Consider the following 20,477-nt stretch of genomic DNA (forward strand, 5'->3'; position numbering starts at 1 on the left):
CATTGTTTTTACATTATGTAATGAACAAAGCATTTTCTGTCCCGTCTTGTGCACTTTTTCCCCCCAGCTTTTTCACCATCTGTTCTACATGCTACATTTCTACATCATGCACACTAAATCGTTATCCACACTAAATCTACATATTCACATTCCATTCAAAATAGGCTAATAATGTGTTTTCCAAGAAAAGCAATTTTTTGTCACCCTATTCAGCTTCTGGTGTCTGATAGAGAAAAAAAAAGCGAGAGTGAAAGATGAAGTGTTTTCTGGAATGTTCCATGGCTGTGTGTACTAGAGCCAGCTGATCGGCTCTGTAATGATCTTCCCTATGTGTCACGCTGTATATATTCTCCACTTTGGAAAGAAAGAAAAGTGAAGAAAGGAGAGAGAGAGAGAGGGATGGAGGGAAAAAAACAGAAGCTTGGCAGCTCTCCTCCATTCCAGCTCCATCCAGAGGTGATTTGTGGCGGCAGCCAGCGCTTGACCACTTCTCAGTTTTATTGCCGCGCTCACTAAAGACCCTCACTAAAGGTCCCCAGTCTCTTCATTTACACCTGCAGCGGCAGAGCCAGCAGGGGAGCCTGTGATTTGTGGCTAGCCCAAATGAAGTGGAGCTCGCTGACTGGATGGCTGGATGGTAGCTGGAGGCTGGTGGCCCAGAGGGGACATCATTAGAGCACCTCCGCGCTCTCTCGCCCCCCCTAGCCCACCCCCATGACACCCCCTCACCTCACCTCAACCCCAACAGAGACGGGGCTGAGTCGAGCTGCACGGGTCTGGGAGGGGCAGGTCTTGCCAACCGGCCCCCACAGCCGCTGTGTTGTAGCCAGATTGGAAGTGCCGTGGCTGAAATTGCCATTGATTGAGTTGTCAGTGAGGGAATGGAAAAGGTGTTTGTGCTTAGATGAAGTGGGGTGGGGTGGGGGACGTAGAGGAGGGGGGGCAGGGGGATGGGGGGACCGGGGCAGAAAGAGGAGGTTTGGGGTGGGAAATACCAGCGTGAAGAACTTAAATACGTCCACAACTGACATCCCGGTGCTTGAAAAATACCATGTACATTACCACTGTGTATCGCCGAGACACAGCCACTGTGCTTACAGCGACAGCGTCGCTAGCCGTCTCCCGTTGTGTGCAGTAATGATTCCTTGTATTGAAAACACCACAAAGACTAGCTGCGTGTGCCATTGAGTCATATCATCTGGACTGCATTCACAGGGAAGCCATTCAACATGGAGAAAAGAAAACCAGGGCAGTATGGAAATAAGGGATAATATATACATATATTTAGGAAGAGGCAGGGAAATAAATATATGGCACTTAATCATTGCTTGCATGTTAAAGTCTTTTTTTCCCCTTGTGCAGCTCGAAGTGAATCCCTTTTGGTAGGGTTCAGTGACTGCACGGCTCCTAGACGAGGACAGGGATGCGTATCGTACCATCTGTCTTAGAGCCTCTGTGGAGGACGCGCTGAGCCCCTATAGGCAGGCACATTGCAGAGAGACTGAGAGACGGAGTGAGGGAGCAGGACAGAGTGGAAGAGAGAGAGGGAGAGAGAGAGAGAGTGACAGGGGAAGAGAGTGAGGAAAGGGGGGGAGAGAGAGAGAGAGGGGGGGAAGGAGAGAGAGTAGAGGGGAGCGGGGGCCTGTGTGTGGGCCTGAGTGCATCCCCTTCTGCCCCACTGACTGTGTTAAGCGCTCAGATGTGCGGACAAGCTGCTGGCCGTCCGGGGGTTCGGAGGAAGCGAGCTCCAGGGGGCATCATGACCAGTCCAGTGGAGGAGGAGGTCTCTTTTTTTCTCTCCCTATCTTGTTATATCTTAATCTCTTTCTCTCACTGTTTATATCCTCTGTCTTGCTCACTTTTTTCTTAGCCTTTCTTTACTTTTCTCTCATCCTTTCTCTCTCGCTCTCTCTCTCTCTCTCTCTCTCTCTCTCTGGTTCTCTCTCTTTATCTCTGTGTCTGAAAGGGCAGTCTGCTCTGGGATTCATGGACTTGGTGAGTGAATTCAGTTCAGGGTCACAGTTACCCAGAGGTGTACGTGCATCTTTTTATCTGTAGCCTATTAGCAGGACTGACTCTCGGTGTGCTCTCTACTTTGAATACTATTTGAAATTGACACTTTGAGTCATTAAAAGCCCCTTTTCAGGCTAAAAATCAGATCAGAACATATGCCACAAAGGATGTATTGTATGTACGGTTTAGCCATGCTTATGGTAGTAAGTTTGGTTCAGGTGAACTACACCTGCTTTAAGGCGCTGATGCTGCTTTTGAACACTATGGGCCCTATCTTGCCGATCAGAAACGCAAGTAGGACGGCGCCAAGCGCAAGGAGCTGTGTGGGCGGCTCTATGGCGCAGTTGCTATTTTAACGGCGGAAAAAACACACTTGCGTCCAGCGCAAGTGTCAAAAGGGTTGGTCCAAAGGAGGTTACTCAGTCATAGGTGTGGTTTGGGCGTGATATGCAATAAACCAATCGGAGCGTCATTTCACATTCCCTTTAAAAGCGAGAAGCGCATAGTCCATAGCGGCTTGTTATTTTGATGGCGGAATTACCTGGTGGAAGACCGGAGAAGTTCACAGCCGAGGAGACCGACGTGAGATTTACACCAATTTTTTGGCAAGCCATATATAATTACAAGGAAAATAAAGTATTTACCACTTGAGGAAATCATTGTGAAATCCATATCCAAGATATTTTAAAAATAAGCATACATGTAGCCTACACATTGACCCAAATGATTCAGGTTAATTGAAGCTGCGTGACATTTGATTTATTGTATGGCTTTGTAAAAAGCCGGGAGATAGATATATATGGGGATGCGAGAAACCCTCCAAAAGTAAGCAAAGTCAAGCAAGCATGTCAAGATATTGCCGTGATTGTTTCTGCAACGGGGCACCCGAAAACGTTGCCGAAAACGCTATAATGACGTCCGGAGACGTGGGACATCCAAGCTGGAAGGTAACACACGTTCTCGTGCCTTCACGGGAGGTGGATCTGCCTCGACCCAGGATCTGACGGCAGCAGAGGACATCGCCACGTCTACCCTCACGCCTGAAAGCGTGCAGGGATTTGGGGGCATGGAAATCGGCACCCAAGCCAGTGCACCAGCTGACCAAACCCAAGGTACATAAATAAAGTCCACATACACAGAGATGAGTTTACAAGATTTATAATAATACTGGCATTAAATAAATGCAACAAAGCCATACAATAAATCAAATGTCACGCAGCTTCAATTAACCTGAATCATTTGGGTCTATTGTGTACGCTAGATGTATGCCTAGTTTTTAAATGTCTTGGATACGGATATCAAAATGATTTCCTCATGTGGTAAATACTTTATTTTCCTTGTAATTATATATGGCTTGTCAAACAATTGGTGTAAATCTCTCGTGAAGACGACAGAAGTAAAGTGTAGCCTACAGGTCCTATACTGTGTGGGCAAGCACATGCGCCCTTAAAATAGCGTTCTGAATACGCGTTACAGACTTTAGACATTGCGCCTCACATTAGACCAGCTTTTTTTTGGTCAATGGCGCACGGCGCACGGCGTTGTTTTGAAACTGCAAAATACCACTTGCGCCAGAGAAACGCCTTCTCTGTTCCGCCCCCGCCCATGTCGACGCAAGTTCATTTCGAAGCGCGCCTCTGGAGGGAAAATCGCGCTGTGCGCCGGGTGCAAGATAGGAATGATACATGCGTCGGTGACAATGTCAATTGCGCTGGGTGCAAGATAGGGCCCTATGTCAGTAGAGAGCAATACATGCATTCTTTTAGCAGAATGTAGATGTTCTTCATTGTCAGACCTCCACTGTAGAGAAGTGGGCCAGGGGTGGCTGTGTTAGTGGGACTGCAGGAGGAGGAGGGGGTGAAGCCAGCATCTGCTCTCTCTCTTCTCAGAGCTGCAGGCCAGTCATTGTCTGGACAGGCCTCAAGTTAATTGGGCCCCGCTAATCACGTAAACACTTTCCCTGGTTTCACGTCTCACAGCCCACACACACACACACACACACACACACACACACACACACACACACACACACACACACACACACACACACACACACACACACACACACACACACACACAAACGTGCAACATACATACATACATGCAAACACACACATGATACACACACATACACATAGAAATACACAGAAAGATGTACACATTAATGCATACAACCCAAGACACACACACACACACACTCACACACACACTCACACACACACACACACACACACACACACACACACACACACACACACACACACACACACACACACACACACACACAGAGCCACACAAGAACAACAGACACATACAATATGCAACATATGCACAGATTGCGACTGTCTATAGATTCATGTAAAGCTAAAGTTTGTTTTGTGGATTTTGATAGTAATGGAGGATTTGTATCCATAACAACTGCCTATTATCATAGTGCTTAAAAGGCTAATGGTTTCCCAAAGGAGCTTTTCACATCGAGTTAATTACAGTTGCCTTTGTTTGTTTAGCAGATGTTTTCTTGAGAGCTTTTTATTTCGTCAGATGTTGTGTTCTGTGAGATGGCATCAGGGAGAAATTGATCTTTTTTACTCGTATCTCTCTTGCTTGATGTTGCTTTTGATTTGAACTCCATTCAAGTTCAGTTGTGTCAGAGCTTTGAAGAGTTTGATTTAAGGCCACTTGTACTTGCAGAACGGTGACATTTAGCTGGCCATTTTTCAGAAGCACTTTGAAAGAATACCGGAAAGTTGCATCTGATAAAGTACATTTTTTTTTCATCATGAATATTTACAGATTATTTGCTCACATAAATTAATCTGAATTCATTACCATACATTTGATTGTGTTGCAGACTCTTTTATCCAATGCCCCTTATTATGCAGTGAATGAATTCATGAATGCATTTAATTTCGCTGTGTTTTCTAAATGGGTTTCAACCTTTGACCTCTGACCTTTGTGATGTCACTTCCTTTGAGCCCAGGAGACACTTTAAGCCATTGAGGTGACAAGCAGTGAGGGGATGGCTTTCATCAATCTCGTGTAGTGAAGGCATGCAGCGCATCCACACCACGTCTTTGGAGAGTCTTACTGTATGCTCTATTCAGTCATTTTCTTTGTGTGTGCAGAAATCACAAAGGCCTTTACTGTTTCTTTCTTCAGTGCCATGGTACATTATTACAGCAGAGATTCTGAGTTATTGAGTTGTTTATGTATTGCAGACAGAGGATAAGCCAGCTAGTGCTGTCTAATACTGAAGTCAAATTGCCAGTTCAGGCTCAAGTTCAAGTTCAAGACATACCAATAGAACAGAAAAAATAAAAAAAAATCAGTTTAATGCATTTTGTAGTACATCAGACACACACATATCTCTGCCAAAGAGGTTATATTTTTCTTTTTGATTGTTTGCTTGCCTGCTTGTCTGTCTGTCTGTACAGTAGCTGAGCAACAGACACAAACACAGGCACAGACATAGACACAGCTACCCCACACAGTTGCTGAGCAATAGAGTAGCTTTCATTACCCAACCCAGCCCAACCCCATCTCCTCCATCACAAACACACACACAGACAGACATACACACAGCAGACACACACACGTACACACGTACACACAAGAAGTCTTGGTGGTCGTAAGCACCGCTGTAATGAATGAAATGAAGAAACACAATTATGCTGGGCCAGCAATATGAGCAGGGCCCAGTGCTTCCCATAGGCCTCCAAGAGGAACAGCCTGTAATGAACTAGCCTGTCACAGACACCCTGCATTCAGGATAGTGCCAATAAAGCTGTTATAAATGACTCTGGTATTTACCCACAGGATAGTCATTTACTGGAATGGCAGTTGGATGGCTTTAATGTGTAACATGACAAACTGTCTGTCTGTCTGTCTGTCTGTCTGTCTGTAATCACCCACCCACAGGATAGTAATTTACTGGGATGGAAGTTGGATGGCTTAAATGTGTAATGTGTAACCTGATCTGCTGCACATGGGGAGCGGGTGCAAACACACATCTATCTGTTTGCAAAGAGAAGAATGATTTGTTTTGCATGTCTTAGCTCTTCAGGTTAAGTTTGGCTTTACTGTTATTTATCTCTTTTGCTGAAGACAAAACTGACCTCGGCCCTATCTCACTAGGGATGTCTGATGGGCTAAACAATTGCGTTGTTGATTACATACCTAAATATACTGTATCTTATTTCGAACATGCTTTGGTCATTTCTCCCCAGCAGCTGTCTTAAAAGATCAAACAGTCTGGAGAGCAAATTGTGAAAGAAAGATTCTCTTGGTAATGGTAGTGGTGTTCAAGTGATTACGTATCTCCTTTAGATGACACCCATCCTCAAATATGAAACACGGAAACGCGCAAAAGCGTATTCAACCCGGGATGGCACAGATCCAGCTGATCCTGGATCAGGTGTTATCTGGGAATGTGTTTAATGGGACAGGAGTTGTGTGTGCATGTTAGCTGCCATCTTGTCACGGTGCATTGTGGCTGGCTGGTTCCAGCAGCAGCTTCCACAGCAGCATCAGCAGCAGCTTATTATGCCATCCTAGAAGTCAATTTCCCAAGCGCCCACTCTCTTCCTTTCTCTCTCTCTCTCTCTCTCTCTCTCTCTCTCTCTCTCTCTCTCTCTCTCTCTCTCTCTCTCTCTCTCTCTGCCCAGGGAATAAATTAGCTTTTCACTAGTGTGGATATTGTTATTCTTTAAAATTAATTTCAACATGAAAGACAAGAAAGATGAAGATTGACAGAGATTGTTTGTCTTTAATACCGGAAGGAGAAATATCCGTGATCAGACACACAGACACACACACACACACACACACACACACACACACACACACACAGATATATTTAACACAACCATACACAGAGCTCCTAGCAAATGATGTGCATGCTGCTATTAATATTGATTTGATGGCAGCCCAGTTAATAGATTTTGAAGAGCTGGCTCGGGCCCTGTGTGCTTGAAATGGCAAACAAGCCTGGGCTCTGTCCATGAGGCAAACTAGCTGAGTCAGTGACTGAATGCTAATGTTTGTCTGAGGGGGTTTGGGGGGGGGGGGGTGAGCAGATGTTTCTCTGCCACGCTTTGTGGACGTTCTAATACCATCTCGGGGCAGAGAGGTGGACCGTCTTCACTTGTGTCAGCACGAAAGGAAACAAGTAAATAAATAAACAAATAAATAAATAACAAACGAAACAAATACCATAAATAAACAGTGAGTTCTAAGAAAATGCCACGCTGCAAAGCCCTTTGTCTCCTAAATACTGTGAGAGTGCAAAGCCAAGTTTAGCCTCAGGGAGCAGAAACCCCAGTGGCCTGAAGGAGGACCTGAAGAAGGACCTCCCCAGGCAGGGGGGGCATGATGGGTAGCAGAGGTCTCAGGAACCTCTCTCCTCACTCTTCTCATCGCTGTTCCACTTCCTCATCGCCTAAACAACACTCAGCTGGATTCAGGAATGAATGTAGGGCTGGTGCTGCTAGCTTGGCCAAAAATAGACTGTGGACTCTCCCCTGCCCTGTTCGCGTGTGTGTGTGTGTTTGTGTGTTTGTGTGTGTGTGTGTGTGTGTGTGTGTGTGTGTGTGTGTGTGTGTGTGTGTGTGTGTGTGTGTGTGGGCTGTGAGACGGGGGGGGGGGGGGGGGGGGGTGTATTTGTGTGAGAGAGAGAGGGGAGTTGTATATATCTGTGTGTGGTGTGCATACAGTTTGCTTGTGTGCATGTGTGCATTCTTGTGTGTGAGTGTACATGGCCTTGTTTGTGTGTGTGGGTGTGTTTGTGTGTGTTTCTGCACACGCGGGTGTGTGTGTGTTAAATAATTGGTGTGGTGTAATGACAGAGGCCTGTGCCTTTGAAAGCACAAGCTGTTTGCTGCTGTTTTGATCTTCTCTCTGGGCTGCTTCCTCCTCTGTTCTCTGTGTTGTCAGCCTCCACCCAGTCTTCTCACAGCTCCCCGTCCCACCCACCAGACAGTCTACATCTCCATCAGCCTGCCCTCCCCACTCTTCTCCTCTCCTCTCCTCTCTTTTCCTCTAATATTCTCTCCTCTCCTCTCTTTTCCTTTAATTTTCTCTTCTCTCCTATTCTTTCCTTTCATTTCCTTTTGTCTTCTCTCCTCCCCCTCCCTCTCGTCTCCTCTCTTTTCCTTTCCTTTCCTCTCCTTTCTTCTCTTCTCCTCTCCTCTCCTCTCCCTACCTCTCATTTCCTGTCCTCCAGGACAGAGGCAGATTGGAGTGAGGGAAGGACAAGGGAAGGGAAGGGAAGCAAAAGGCGACAGATGGAAAGAGACAAGGCTGTTTGGAAAGCTCTGCATCAAGATTGATGTCTTATTATCCTGGTTGTACTGAGACAAACACACTCCCTACTCCGAACACAGACTTTTCCCCCTCGGAAGAATGAGAAACAAAACATAAACAAACAAACTGCAAACAAACAGAGGAAGAAAAAGACACGCGGCTGTCCCAGTTGTGGCCGGACGGAAGCATGCACTGATGTGCCATCTGGTGTGTTCCCCGCAACGGAATTCTTAGGATGACTGATGGGGCACATACCCACCACACAAAAACAAAACACTAACTCCACATGATTTCACAGAAAGAATCATCCTGCAGAGCCCCATCACTCTGTGCCTCTTCGTGCCGCTCATACAGATATTCAGCACTGTCCTTCACGGTCAGGTGATGGGTTGTTCTGGACGTGAGATTCTGGTACACATTTAACTCTGAGCCTGCCTCCTCTAATCTAGAGTTGGACTCTCCTCTGCTGCTTCAGTACATGCTTTACAGTAAGACAACCAACAATATTAAACAATTAAAGAAACATCAGATGTGTTGATACATCGGAGCCATTCCATTCCAGTCATGTCTCACCACAGCGACCTTATCCCAGACCCCCCTCTTAGTTGAAAATTCCAACTCAAGTTCAGGCAGCACTTGTGGACATGGGGCCCCAGTGTCAAAGGGCTGCTTTTAAACCTAGGTGAAGGACAGAGGTGAACCAGCCCTCATGTCAGAAGGTGCTTTGTTAACTAGTGGACAGTTGAGAGACAATGACAGCGATCTGACTTGTCAGCCATCTGCACTTTAGAGTTTAATACTTTATTTTAGTCTCAGAGTTATTTGACTTTAACTTTCAACTTGTAGTGGTTTGTGCGGTTTTGGGCGCTAAGAAGGGAAGAAGAATGGGGGAAAAAAAGAAGCTTTGCGAGGCTTGATGGATCAGGTCTGTCGTCTGGCTGTAACCTTGACAGAAGAGCTGAAGCGTTTCAGTGAGATAGCTGTGCCAATCAAACTGACACTTGTGTGTGTATGGTTGTGTGTGTGTGTGTGTGTGTGTGTGTGTGTGTGTGTGTGTGTGTGTGTGTGTGTGTGTGTGTGTGTGTGTGTGTGTGTGTGTGTGTGTGTGTGTCATGTCCTGGTGTGTGTCAAGTCTGCTGCGCTCTTCTCTTTTTTTGCCCTCCTCAACTCCAAAATGTCTGGCTTCGCTCCCCATGGCTGTCAAGACAATTGAAATTCCTCTTTCATTTGGGTGTCATAAATAACGTAGATTCTAACCACTCTGTCTTTGGAAGGGTGTCCTCCATAGGCGACTTGGCAGCTGCTGAAAGGCTTTTTACATCTCAGGGTTCAGATTGAAAATGTCCATCCTAATTTGCCCTCTTTAAAAGGTATAAAATAGTAAAAGAGTTACATTTTTTGAAACCATCAGAGGATAGAGACTGGCTGTCCACACAAAGATCAAAGACAGAGCAAAAGATCAGAGACAAAGGAGTGGCAACAGGAGAAGCTGTCAATTTTTTTGTTTTTTGTAGGTGAACTACAGCGAAACACTAACCACTAGCCTGGCCAAATGAACTTAGTGAAGACCACATAGGTCCTGGCCACGCTCCATTGGGAATGTTTTTTCTAGTCGCTGCGTCCTAATGTTCGTAGACTTTGGGTTAATTTTGAAAGCACTGAAGCGGTCTTTAACCAGTCGTCAATGTCCAATATAGGATTGCTGTTCCTACATCGACAGTAATGGTGCAAGCTGCTAAATTAGCCTTTTCCTAAACCCCACAGGTGGCAAGGAAACAATTTCTTTGATGTCAACCATTGATGTCTAATTGTACACAGTCTTCTTGCTCTGGCTTCAATCACACCACATCCTTGCGTTCTTGCTACTGTTTGTCACTTTGTCTAGCTCTAGGACAGCCGCCATTGTTGTTACTACATTTTAAAATGAATGCTTCACTTCAACATTATCACACTTAGGGCCTGATTTACTAACAGGATTGCGCCCATTTCTGCCATAAAATAGCGGTCGTAAACATAAAACGGTATTTACTAAGGGGGCGCATTTGAGTAGAGTCGCATATTAACGCTTTGAGGGTGTACCTGCCAACAGGTGGGATGGCACGGAGACGTGGGTGGTAACGTAGGCGTGAAGTGCACTTTAATGGGAGGAGTGCGCCTAATGATGTATTGCGTGGTATTTACTTAACTGCCTGGCAAGCGCACGTCTCTGATTTGCGCGCTAATTCTCCGCCTCATAAAAGCACGTCTTAACCAGGAAGCGCATTTCCATTGAGTCTGAAAACGTTGATATGGCAGCAGTGATAAGAGCAAGGCGAAGAAAGAAGACAGAGACAGCGCACAGAAAGAATTTTTTCAACTCGTATAACACATTTTCAGTTAAGCGAACCATAAATCATTAGACGGTACAGGTTAACCAGCCACGCAATACTTCAATTACTGGACCAGATCAGAGATGAAATCGAACCCTCCACCCTGCAATCACATTCCATTCCATCAGTTGTTAAACTCAGGACAACATTACAAATATTGGCATCGGATCATTTCAAACAGTTATAGCATCAGCAGTTGGTATATCTCAGCCTTCACTCAGCCAAATATTCACCCAGGTGCTCGACGCATTGCTACGGCGCACTGGTCAATATACATTTCCCCACTACGATAGCTGAAATTAAACTTTCCGAACGTAATTGGAGCCATTGATCGTACCCACATGTAAACAGTCCCACCTTCAATCCACGAACACGTTTACCGAAACAGAAAGCACGCATATTCAATGAATGTCCAGGTCATATGTGATGCCAACATGACCATTACTTACGTGGTAGTGGTCTGTCCATGACAGTTGTATCTTCCTGAATAGTGCCATCTATCCATGATTGAGCAACGGTGATTTTGGAGAGGCTACTTGGTAAATGTATTTGTTTCAGTGGGGATATATTGTAGTGAACCCATGTCCCTTGTAGAACATATTAATCTCGCCATGTACACATCTATATTGTTATAATAGACAGTTTATGCATTAATGCCACCAATAGCATATTATTTACAGGCAATTCTCCCGTCTTTTAACTGTGCCCTAAATAATGATTTTCCAGCGCTGATCTGGCTTGATAAATATCACGGAAAATGCGGGGAAACACTGTGCGTTAATGTGCGCCTGGCAAAGGCGCAGATTAAGCTGCGTTCGCAAATCAATGTTAGTAAATCAGGCCCTTTAAAGGGCGGAGTAAGCACACAGTGCCCAGCGCTGATAAATACCACAGAAAATGCGCAAAAACACCGTGCGTTAATGTGCTATCGCAGATTAAGCAGCGCTCGCATGTTAGTAAATCAGGCCCTTAATGTCAAAGGATGCTGATTTGCCCACCCTTTAGAGTGGTTGAGCGATTCAATTAAGAATAGGGTTTCCAGACCAGAATCTCAGCTAAAGCTGAACTGAGAGTAATAGGCAGGTTGAGCCATGCTAACGAACAACACCATAGCCATGGGTTTGTTTGCTAGCGAGCGCACATGCTGACATTATGTGTGTCTAGCCTGTGCTGTAAATTGCTTGGAATTAGAGGTCGACCGATATATCGGTCATTTTTTTTCATTATTTGTCATTTTTTAATCTATCGGCATTTTTTCTTGAAGTAACAACACATGAAAACAAATGTGACGGATTCAAGTTTTACAAAGAATTCTCCCTTCCCCCCTCCCCCCTCCCACGGCCCAGACAGCAACCCTAAAATAAAGACAAATCATAGTCTGTACACATACATATATGTATATACATTGAAGAAAAGAATAACTAAAATAATAATGACAAAAAGAATAAATAATATATTAAAAAAAGGGGGGGGGGGGGTTCTCTGGATTCCTAGATTATGGATGTTTGTAAGTATTAGGCTGTGTGTGTGTGTGTGTGTGTACGGGGGCACGGACTTCAGACTTAAGATACTAGTAGGGGAGTAAAATTGTGTGCATCTACTTATTATTAGTGTGACGCTTTAGCATGCAAATTAATGGGAAAACTTTTAGAAATCGGCCATAAAAATCGGCCAAAAAAATCGGCAGCCCATATCGGCTATCGGTTAACCCTGACCTCTAAGTATCGGCATCGGCATCGGTTATAGAAAAACCCATATCGGTCGACCTCTACTTGGAATAAATGTAAACACAGGTGTAATACAATCTTTTAATTAATGACGTTTAATGAGGTTCTTTCCTTTGCTTTGTTTCAACATGTTCATGTTTTCTGTTGTGCAGATCTGCTGGCTGTCCCTAAGCACCCGTATGCTGCGATGGAGAACTGGGGACTCAGTGTGTTTGTGGAGCAGAAGATCCTACTGGACCCCGAGGTCTCGTCTTTCTCCTACCAGATGGAGCTGACCATGGTGGTGGTGCATGAGATCTGCCATCAGGTAGGATCATTAGCACCACACACACACACACCTACACACACACACACACACACACACACACACACACACGCACACACACACACACACGCACACACACACACACACACACACACACACACAGACACACAGGCACACAAACACACACACACACACACACACACAAAAACACACAGACACACGGACAGACACACACACAAACACACACACACACACACACACACACACACACACACACACACACACACACACACACACACACACACACACACACACACACACACACACACACACACACACACATAGACAGATATCCAAATTTGAAATGTATAATGCGAGTCATGTCTAGGGATGAGAACCTTTACGATTTTAACGATTCCGGTTCCTTATCGATTCCTGCTTATCGATTCGATTCCTTATCGATTCTCTTATCGATTCTTATTGGGTAAGGGGTGAAAAAAGAGCACAAACGGGTTTTTTACATTAATGTTCTTTTATATAAATTTCTAGAATGCTGCACACACCATAAACAGAATGTTTACATAAATAACCAAAAACTTTTATTAAAAAACAGACATTCTTGCCACTAAATATAAAACAACAATATTTAAATGCATATGTGGTGAGAGTGTCAACTCTAAAGCTATACATTGACATTGCAGAGCACTGTTGATTGCTATTTCACTCATTCACTCATCTATACTGTATAGATGAGTGTATGAGTGAATGAGTGAAATAGCAAACAACCCCTGTACAACCCTTCCTCTGCTACCTACTGATCTTTCTTTTCCAGAGCAGATATACCTCAGGAAATGTCTCATAATTGTTGGAACATTACAATGCATCCAGGTTTAGTTTAAGTTAGTCCAATCTAAACCCCTCCCTCATTGCACTCTTGAGATAAACTAAATCTGGCAATAAAATGGCACTAACAAAATCGTTGAATTGTCTGATCTGACATGAAGCCCTTGTTATTGAGTAAACTGAAGGACTGTATATTTTCTTGTAGGTTGCTTGGTTGTATGGCTAATTGCGAACTATGCTTAACGCTTCTAATAGCAATGTAGAACCCACTACAAACACAATAACGTACAGAAACATACTTACTTGTATCATGCACACAATGCCTCACATACGTATTTGAACAAAGATGATTCGCAAACTAGGCACTCAGTATATTTAAAACTTAACTATTGCTGCCACTGAATTGAAAGAGAAACGTATCCATATCTAGGGAGCTGCACGCGTTGCTAGGCAACGCCATTATTAACGGAGTCTTTTGCGTTTCATCCCTGACTTACCAAGCCAAGGTAAAGTCCAGACCCGGTTTTGAATTTGGCTAACGATTCCAAAGATTCGGCTCATTAGGAACCGGTTCTAAACAAGAACCGGGTTTCGGTTCCCATCCCTAGTCATGTCATCCTCGTCAAAAGCGTTATAAGAGAGCACAACGTTGCCTGCTCTTCAACACAATTAGGAGAGGATAATTCCAAATATAGTGGCTTTTTATTTTGCTAAGGCTTGAATGACTTCCTTGTGAAATAATCTTGTAGAGAGAGAGATTGATAGACAGAGGGAGAGAGATTAAAATTCACTTATATATAGGAAGAAACTGATGCCTAGAACACACTGACTGCTGTTAGTATTCTCCTCCATCTCTTAGCGCTGTACTCTAATTCTGCTATCAGCCGATCCATTTGATGTAGGAATCAGCTCTGGCTTGTGCTGGAGCTCTTAATGATGGTGCATTAGCCCAAGCTAGAGCAGCTGCCGAGTCCTGCAGTGCTCAGAGAGGCCTTTGATCTGGCCAGAGCCACTAAACACATGCTGCTTCGGAGCGCGCCGTGAAATAAGACATTCCCCCCAAAAAAGCAGGTCACGTACATTTAGCCGGAGAACTGTAACATAGTGATCTAGTTAAAGCTACTGCAATAATGAGCAGTGCTGAGACAGTGGAAAGCATCCAGTAGTTTATCCATTCAAAGTTCAGGAAGCTCGTTTTGTGTTTTTTTCTCCTATTCCTGCTTTTGTAAAGGAACTGTTTTTACATCGACTCTCGGAAGCTGTTTGTTAAATATTTTACATCCTAATGTAATAGGGTATTGGTAGTCTCTTGCTAATGATAGTTCACAGCTGACGAGAAAAGTTTTTATTTTGAAGTGAAGCCAAAAAGTTTGAATCATTTTCGCTCCCTATCACTGTTTACCCAACTTACCACAAGAGCTGTCGAAAGTCCTCTGTGGGAATCTCATTGCTCGACCTTGCAACATGATTGATGGCTTTGGGGCAAGAACATCAGATCATCTTCCCTCTTAAAAACCTGTTACCTTCCATTACAATTTCATTCAACTCCCTTTTTTTCGGTTTTATGCCACAGACACTAAAGCTTCCATTCTTCGACTCAGCATTCTTAGCTCCGAGGCTGTTTACAGGCCTGGTGCAGGAAAGGGAAAGGAAGACATCCCCATCGAACCCGCCATCTTTCCCGCACTATAAAACATGCACCATTAAAGATTTAAGTTGACAGATTTACAGCCCCGGATTGTATTTACGGTTGTCTGTGCTCATCTGATCGGAAGGTTTATCTCCTCGCTTCAGCTGAGACCGGGGCCGCGGGAAGGGAACACGGTGCTCCTACTAGAGGGTCCATAGTGGTTGGGAGGGAGGGGGGTTCTGGATAACATTGCTGCACTGTTTCTGTAGCAAAGCCTCCTAAGGCCTTCTCTCGCACTTTCTTTCTCATGGTAGTTTTTTCGCTTCATCTTCTTTACTTCGTTTGTGTCTTTCTTTTGTCTCTTTATCTCATTATTTTGACTTTCTACTATTTTTCAGTTGTATCTCTCCAGATCTCTCTCCCTCTCTCTCACACTCACACACACTCACACACATACACACACTGAACACTCACACACATACACGCACTCACACACACACGGGCACACAAGCCGTACAGACAAGATCAAGCTTGTACCATCCTGTTATTCTTCTGTAACCTACTTTTAGTCACTGCATCACAGCAGTTTATTAGGGGAAGATCAAACACATCCATCGAAGGCCATCAGAAGGGGAACATAGCAGTTCTGTGTTTTTGGGTTCCCAAAAAAAACAAGCGCTTCTCACACCCACTGCCGTTCCCACCCACCGCCACCCTCCCACCCCGACTCCAGAATTTCACTGAAACAGTTTTTGGGAAAATATTTTCAGCTTGCCCCAATTTCATTTTATTGAGCTCTTTTCCTCTTTCCTCTAGCCTTTGTACTGTAGAATGTTGCGGTGGTGCTGTGGTTTGGGTCGTGCTTTGTTGAGAGGGATTATTTGCCGGGGTTGTTGGAGACGGTCTTTGCCATTATGTCTCTCTCTCTCTCTCTCTCTCTCTCTCTCTCTCTCTCTCTCTCTCTCTCTCTCTCATTGTGAGGGGTTGTGTCAGAGAGACTGTATTGTATTCTCTGCTGCAGCGTGTTGATAAAAGTCTCCATGGGTGGGGGGTTGGGTGGGTGTGTGTGTGTATGTGTGTAAATGTCAGATCATCCCGCGGATGCTGTTCCTTCCTTTTATTTGCTTTTGTCTTTTTGGGGTGGATGGGGGCATTGTGTGTGTGTGTGTGTGTGTGTGTGTGTGCATAGCATCACAAAACCATTCCATATTCCAATAAACTCCCACAGACAAGACGGTTTACTCAAAGCTTTTATAAAGGGGCCATCTGATATGCCCCCCCCCCCCCCCCCCCCCACCCCCAACACTACCACCAACACCCACCCTCACCCCCTTCACTCAACTCAAAAGTGTATTGATTGAATTGGCTTAATGTCATCACCGGGTGAAATGTTATTACAGAGCGATATGGATCTTTTTAAAAGACAACCAAACCCTCCTATAATAGCAGGTTCTGTTTGCTGTGTAACTTGAAGGCAGTGGTCCTTCTTCTGCTGACAGCAGATACAAATCCTCGCTGAACCTCTTGACTTCCTTCGATGGCATTTTCCCATTAAACTCCATCGTCCCTGTGTGTCACATGACCTTTATCTTGATCACATGACATTCGGAGGATCAGATCAAATTCGTATGCTCGCAGGCAACATCTCCGCTCATGAATTTTTATGAGGACAAAGCCGGTAGTAGATGAGTTCATTATTTATGCCACTTCTGTATGCATACGTCACAGTGAGATGCATGTTCCTCTCCCAGGTCACAGAAAGGGCTTCAGCGATAGTAACACTGGCAGTGGCCCTGAGCAATACCATCTAGACTGTGTCTCATTAAGGCATGTCAGATCTTACATACGCGTACAGTAGATGATTAATGGGTGATATTCAGTAGTGTATTACATCTCTGCTTTAGTGCGATGCTGTCTGAATTCACCTAATTCTCCAAAATATTCTTTTGGCCATGTCATGGACAATTTTTTCTGACCTTCTAAAATCTTTTGGATGATACACTAATTGCATTCCAATAAGCTTTTTCGCATTGTAGGCAGACTGGTAGAATCTTCATGTAACTCTACTCACCAAGCCTGCCATCATATATATACATACATATGTAGATATCACCCCATGCACAGCCCCATACACATCTTCTTGTCTTGCTCTTGCAGCGGTGTTGGATTTTGCCATGATTATGGTCTTGTATTATTGTTCATGATCATTTCCTGCTCGCCAACAGAGAAAAAAAGAGGCTCTTTCTTAGAGTTTAGTAGCCATTGTACCGTAAAAAAAGAAAATCATGGTTTTGGTGATCGACCCTTACCCCTTTTGATGTAGGACGAGCATGCACAATTGCCCTGATAAGTTTAGTCTGGTTCATATTAACGACATGATTTGACCGCGGATCAGCCTTGGATGAAGCGATATATCCTGTCCTCAATCATCTTGGTTATTCAAACTGGCTAATGAGACAATTGATCGACTTAACTTAAACACTTACTATGAACGAGGCCCTGTACTTCTAGATGATGTGCTCCTGAAAGGTTTCTGATTTAGCAGCAACAATAACAATAACAACAACAATAACAACATTAGAAAAAAAATATGACAAATTTCTCCCTTTGCAGTACTGCATGTGAGGCATGGCATGTGTTTACATCTGATAGGCTTCCATGTGGCATCGCACAGGGTACACCAGGGTCGACACCGCCCCCAAGCCCGTCTCGCTATGTTGCTAGGTCACCGCTCTGGGTCACCGCTGTTTATGTCTGTGCACGCCGTCCTCTCTGATAACTCCCCCCGTCCCCGCACACTACACATGTGACATGCCACACATGGGCACACATAACCCAATCTGGTGGAAGTCACGGTGCGGATGCTATATTGATTGGCAAGGCTATGGACTAACGCAGGCCTCCTCTTCCACAAGTGTGTTTGGTTGACTGCTTTTCTTCAGGGGGGTTCGTCATCAGTAGATATTGTCCTGGAAATAAGGTCAGGCCTTGCCATGGCCCTTCATTTGTGAAGCGGTGTTATGTGCGCTTGGTTGATCAGTGGTCCCACAGTGCCACAGTGCAACAGGGAACTTCCCTCACCAGGGGCTCTGCTGCTGAGGCCCTGTGTGACCTTGACACAGCTGCACAGCTGAGGTCAGAGAGGAAGGCTCAAAAAATCTGACCCGGTCACTGATCGCACCCACACATACACACATTCACATGCACATAAATACATACAAACACATTTACAAGGATACACACACACATTAGCACACACACACACACACACATATCAGCTGGATCAGATATTCTATGTCTGCCATTAGCCTGCGGCTCATTGTCCCTGTGTTCTCCCAGCCATATTAGTCTGAGCCGTACCGTAATCTTTGTAAGTGTATTTTATTTAATCAGCCTGATAAACATGTACGCCTTTATGAGGGCACAAGCCATTAGCGCTGAGTCTTAATTATTCACCCTGCTTACACACACACACACACACACACACACACACACACACACACACACTATGCACATGCACCTAAACTGCCACAAACACACACACACACACGCACAGGAAACCAGCCGTCAGCGCAAGGAGCCTGGGCACATGAAAGCCTCCTTCTCTCCAGGAGTCGACAGGCAAATTAGTCAGACGGGGGAATAACACGAGATGGCACTTAATGCGATGATGGGATAGTCAGGCTCGCTGGCATCACTCCCCCATCAAGCCAGCGGAAGGGAAGGATATTAGTCCTCACACATCCAGTTTTCACCGTCGGCTAACATCGGGTTGTTAGCTCTTTTTCTCACTCTCAGCCCCACGGGGACGATGGCTGTTTGCATTTTTTATGTCGTTCTATTTATCTAACCAATTTTTGTCCCGACACTACTACGCTCCGTCTTCGTTTGGGGAAAAACGGCACGCAGAGGAGTGCGGCAGTCACCGTTCACGTGAATCAAAGCAGCTGGAGATTAGGCTTAAAATAGACTCAGCCTCCACTACTCTGAAAGTGCATCTTAAGCACAAAACTGACCCACTGGCCAGCGCATAGCCTTTTCTATTCATCTAGGCAAATAATGTGTTGTTATATATCTCCACTGCGCTATTCACAGCAACATGCACATACAGTATTTATGTTAGAGGGAACATAGTCATGCATATAGAACATACTGTAGTGTACTTATGACTCAGTTCGAAGGTTACATACATTATTTAAGTTAAGAATTAAGACCTAATGACCACCTGACTTCTCAGCAATGTATAGTTTACCTCTATATCAGAGTTGATAATTATTTATTGAAAAGGGAACATGTAAGGGATGATGCCTATTCTTTAAAAATAAACCCTGACAGGATGAACAGGACCCTGATGGACAGTGAATACCCCGTAGAGATTTGTGTATAAGTTATAAACAAACACATCTGGAATTACAGTAGCATTGCCTCATCACTGTATGATTTGTGAACTTAAACATTTACTTCTCATTGGTACTTGAAGGTGTTCAGTGTTTCCCCTAGGTTTACAGCTTGGGGGGGGGGGAGGGTGGCGGCGGCAGGGGCGCGGTGCGCCGCGGCGCACGGACACAAACACTTGAATTATGATGTTCATGTGTTTCTTTTAATGACAGCAGTCAATATAACATATTACAGTAACAGTATGCAACAATTATACTTCAGGATTAGGGGTTAGGATAAGCAGTGTTACTTAAAAAATAAGTATAATTTTACATGTTTTATGGTAAAGGTAACCTTAAATGACTTATTTTGTGATCTGGCGCTATATTTATAAAAAAAAAAAAAAAAAAAAATCTTTTTTTTTTTTTTTTTTTTTTTTTACTTGAGCTTCCAGGGGGGGCCGGGCGGGGCCGTTGGGGGGGCGGGGCGCCACCCTAATATCATTGTAGGGGAAACACTGGTGTTATAGTTGTATTTTTGGGGGGCATTATTGTACTGGACAGTCCTGAATGGGAGACAGATAAAGGCCGAATCTCGATTCTTCTCCTTGCCCCTTTTGCTTAGTCTTGTCTTAGTCTTAACCCTAGCACTTGCAAGTGTAAGGGCCAAGGGCTGGGATCTTTCCCCTATGAATCTCCTACGATCATCTCAAAAACGAGGGCCATACACCCCTTAAACTTACCCCTTAATCTTGATCAAGTTGGGTATTGAGACACCACTAGCTCTCACATGAACGCGCAATTTCAAGGGTAAGGGGTAAGATAAGGGGTAAGGGGAAGTATTGAGATTGGGCCAAAGACTGGGGCTTAGAAATAAGCTCAGGTCAGACCCAAACCCTTGCTCCTCACTGGCCCTTAAACTGTGTGAGATATCGACGCTACATAGCTGTGCTA

At 44.6% G+C, this 20,477-nt stretch overlaps 1 protein-coding gene across 1 annotated transcript in view; it reads left to right on the forward strand.

Annotated features, from left to right (window-relative positions):
* The window catches only part of LOC308362400 (thyrotropin-releasing hormone-degrading ectoenzyme-like), a gene marked incomplete at both ends in the record, with an annotated part of 130,477 nt that overhangs the window by 47,609 nt on the left and 62,391 nt on the right, over nt 1-20,477 (forward strand). Inside the window, one exon of the mRNA XM_080835018.1 lies at nt 12,562-12,716. Within this exon, the coding sequence (XP_080691144.1) occupies nt 12,562-12,716 (155 nt within the window). The remainder of the gene's footprint in view (nt 1-12,561; nt 12,717-20,477) is intronic.

The sequence above is a fragment of the Sprattus sprattus genome (genome assembly GCF_963457725.1).
Source record: "Sprattus sprattus genome assembly, chromosome: 3".
In the NCBI taxonomy this organism is placed as follows: Eukaryota; Metazoa; Chordata; class Actinopteri; order Clupeiformes; family Clupeidae; genus Sprattus; species Sprattus sprattus.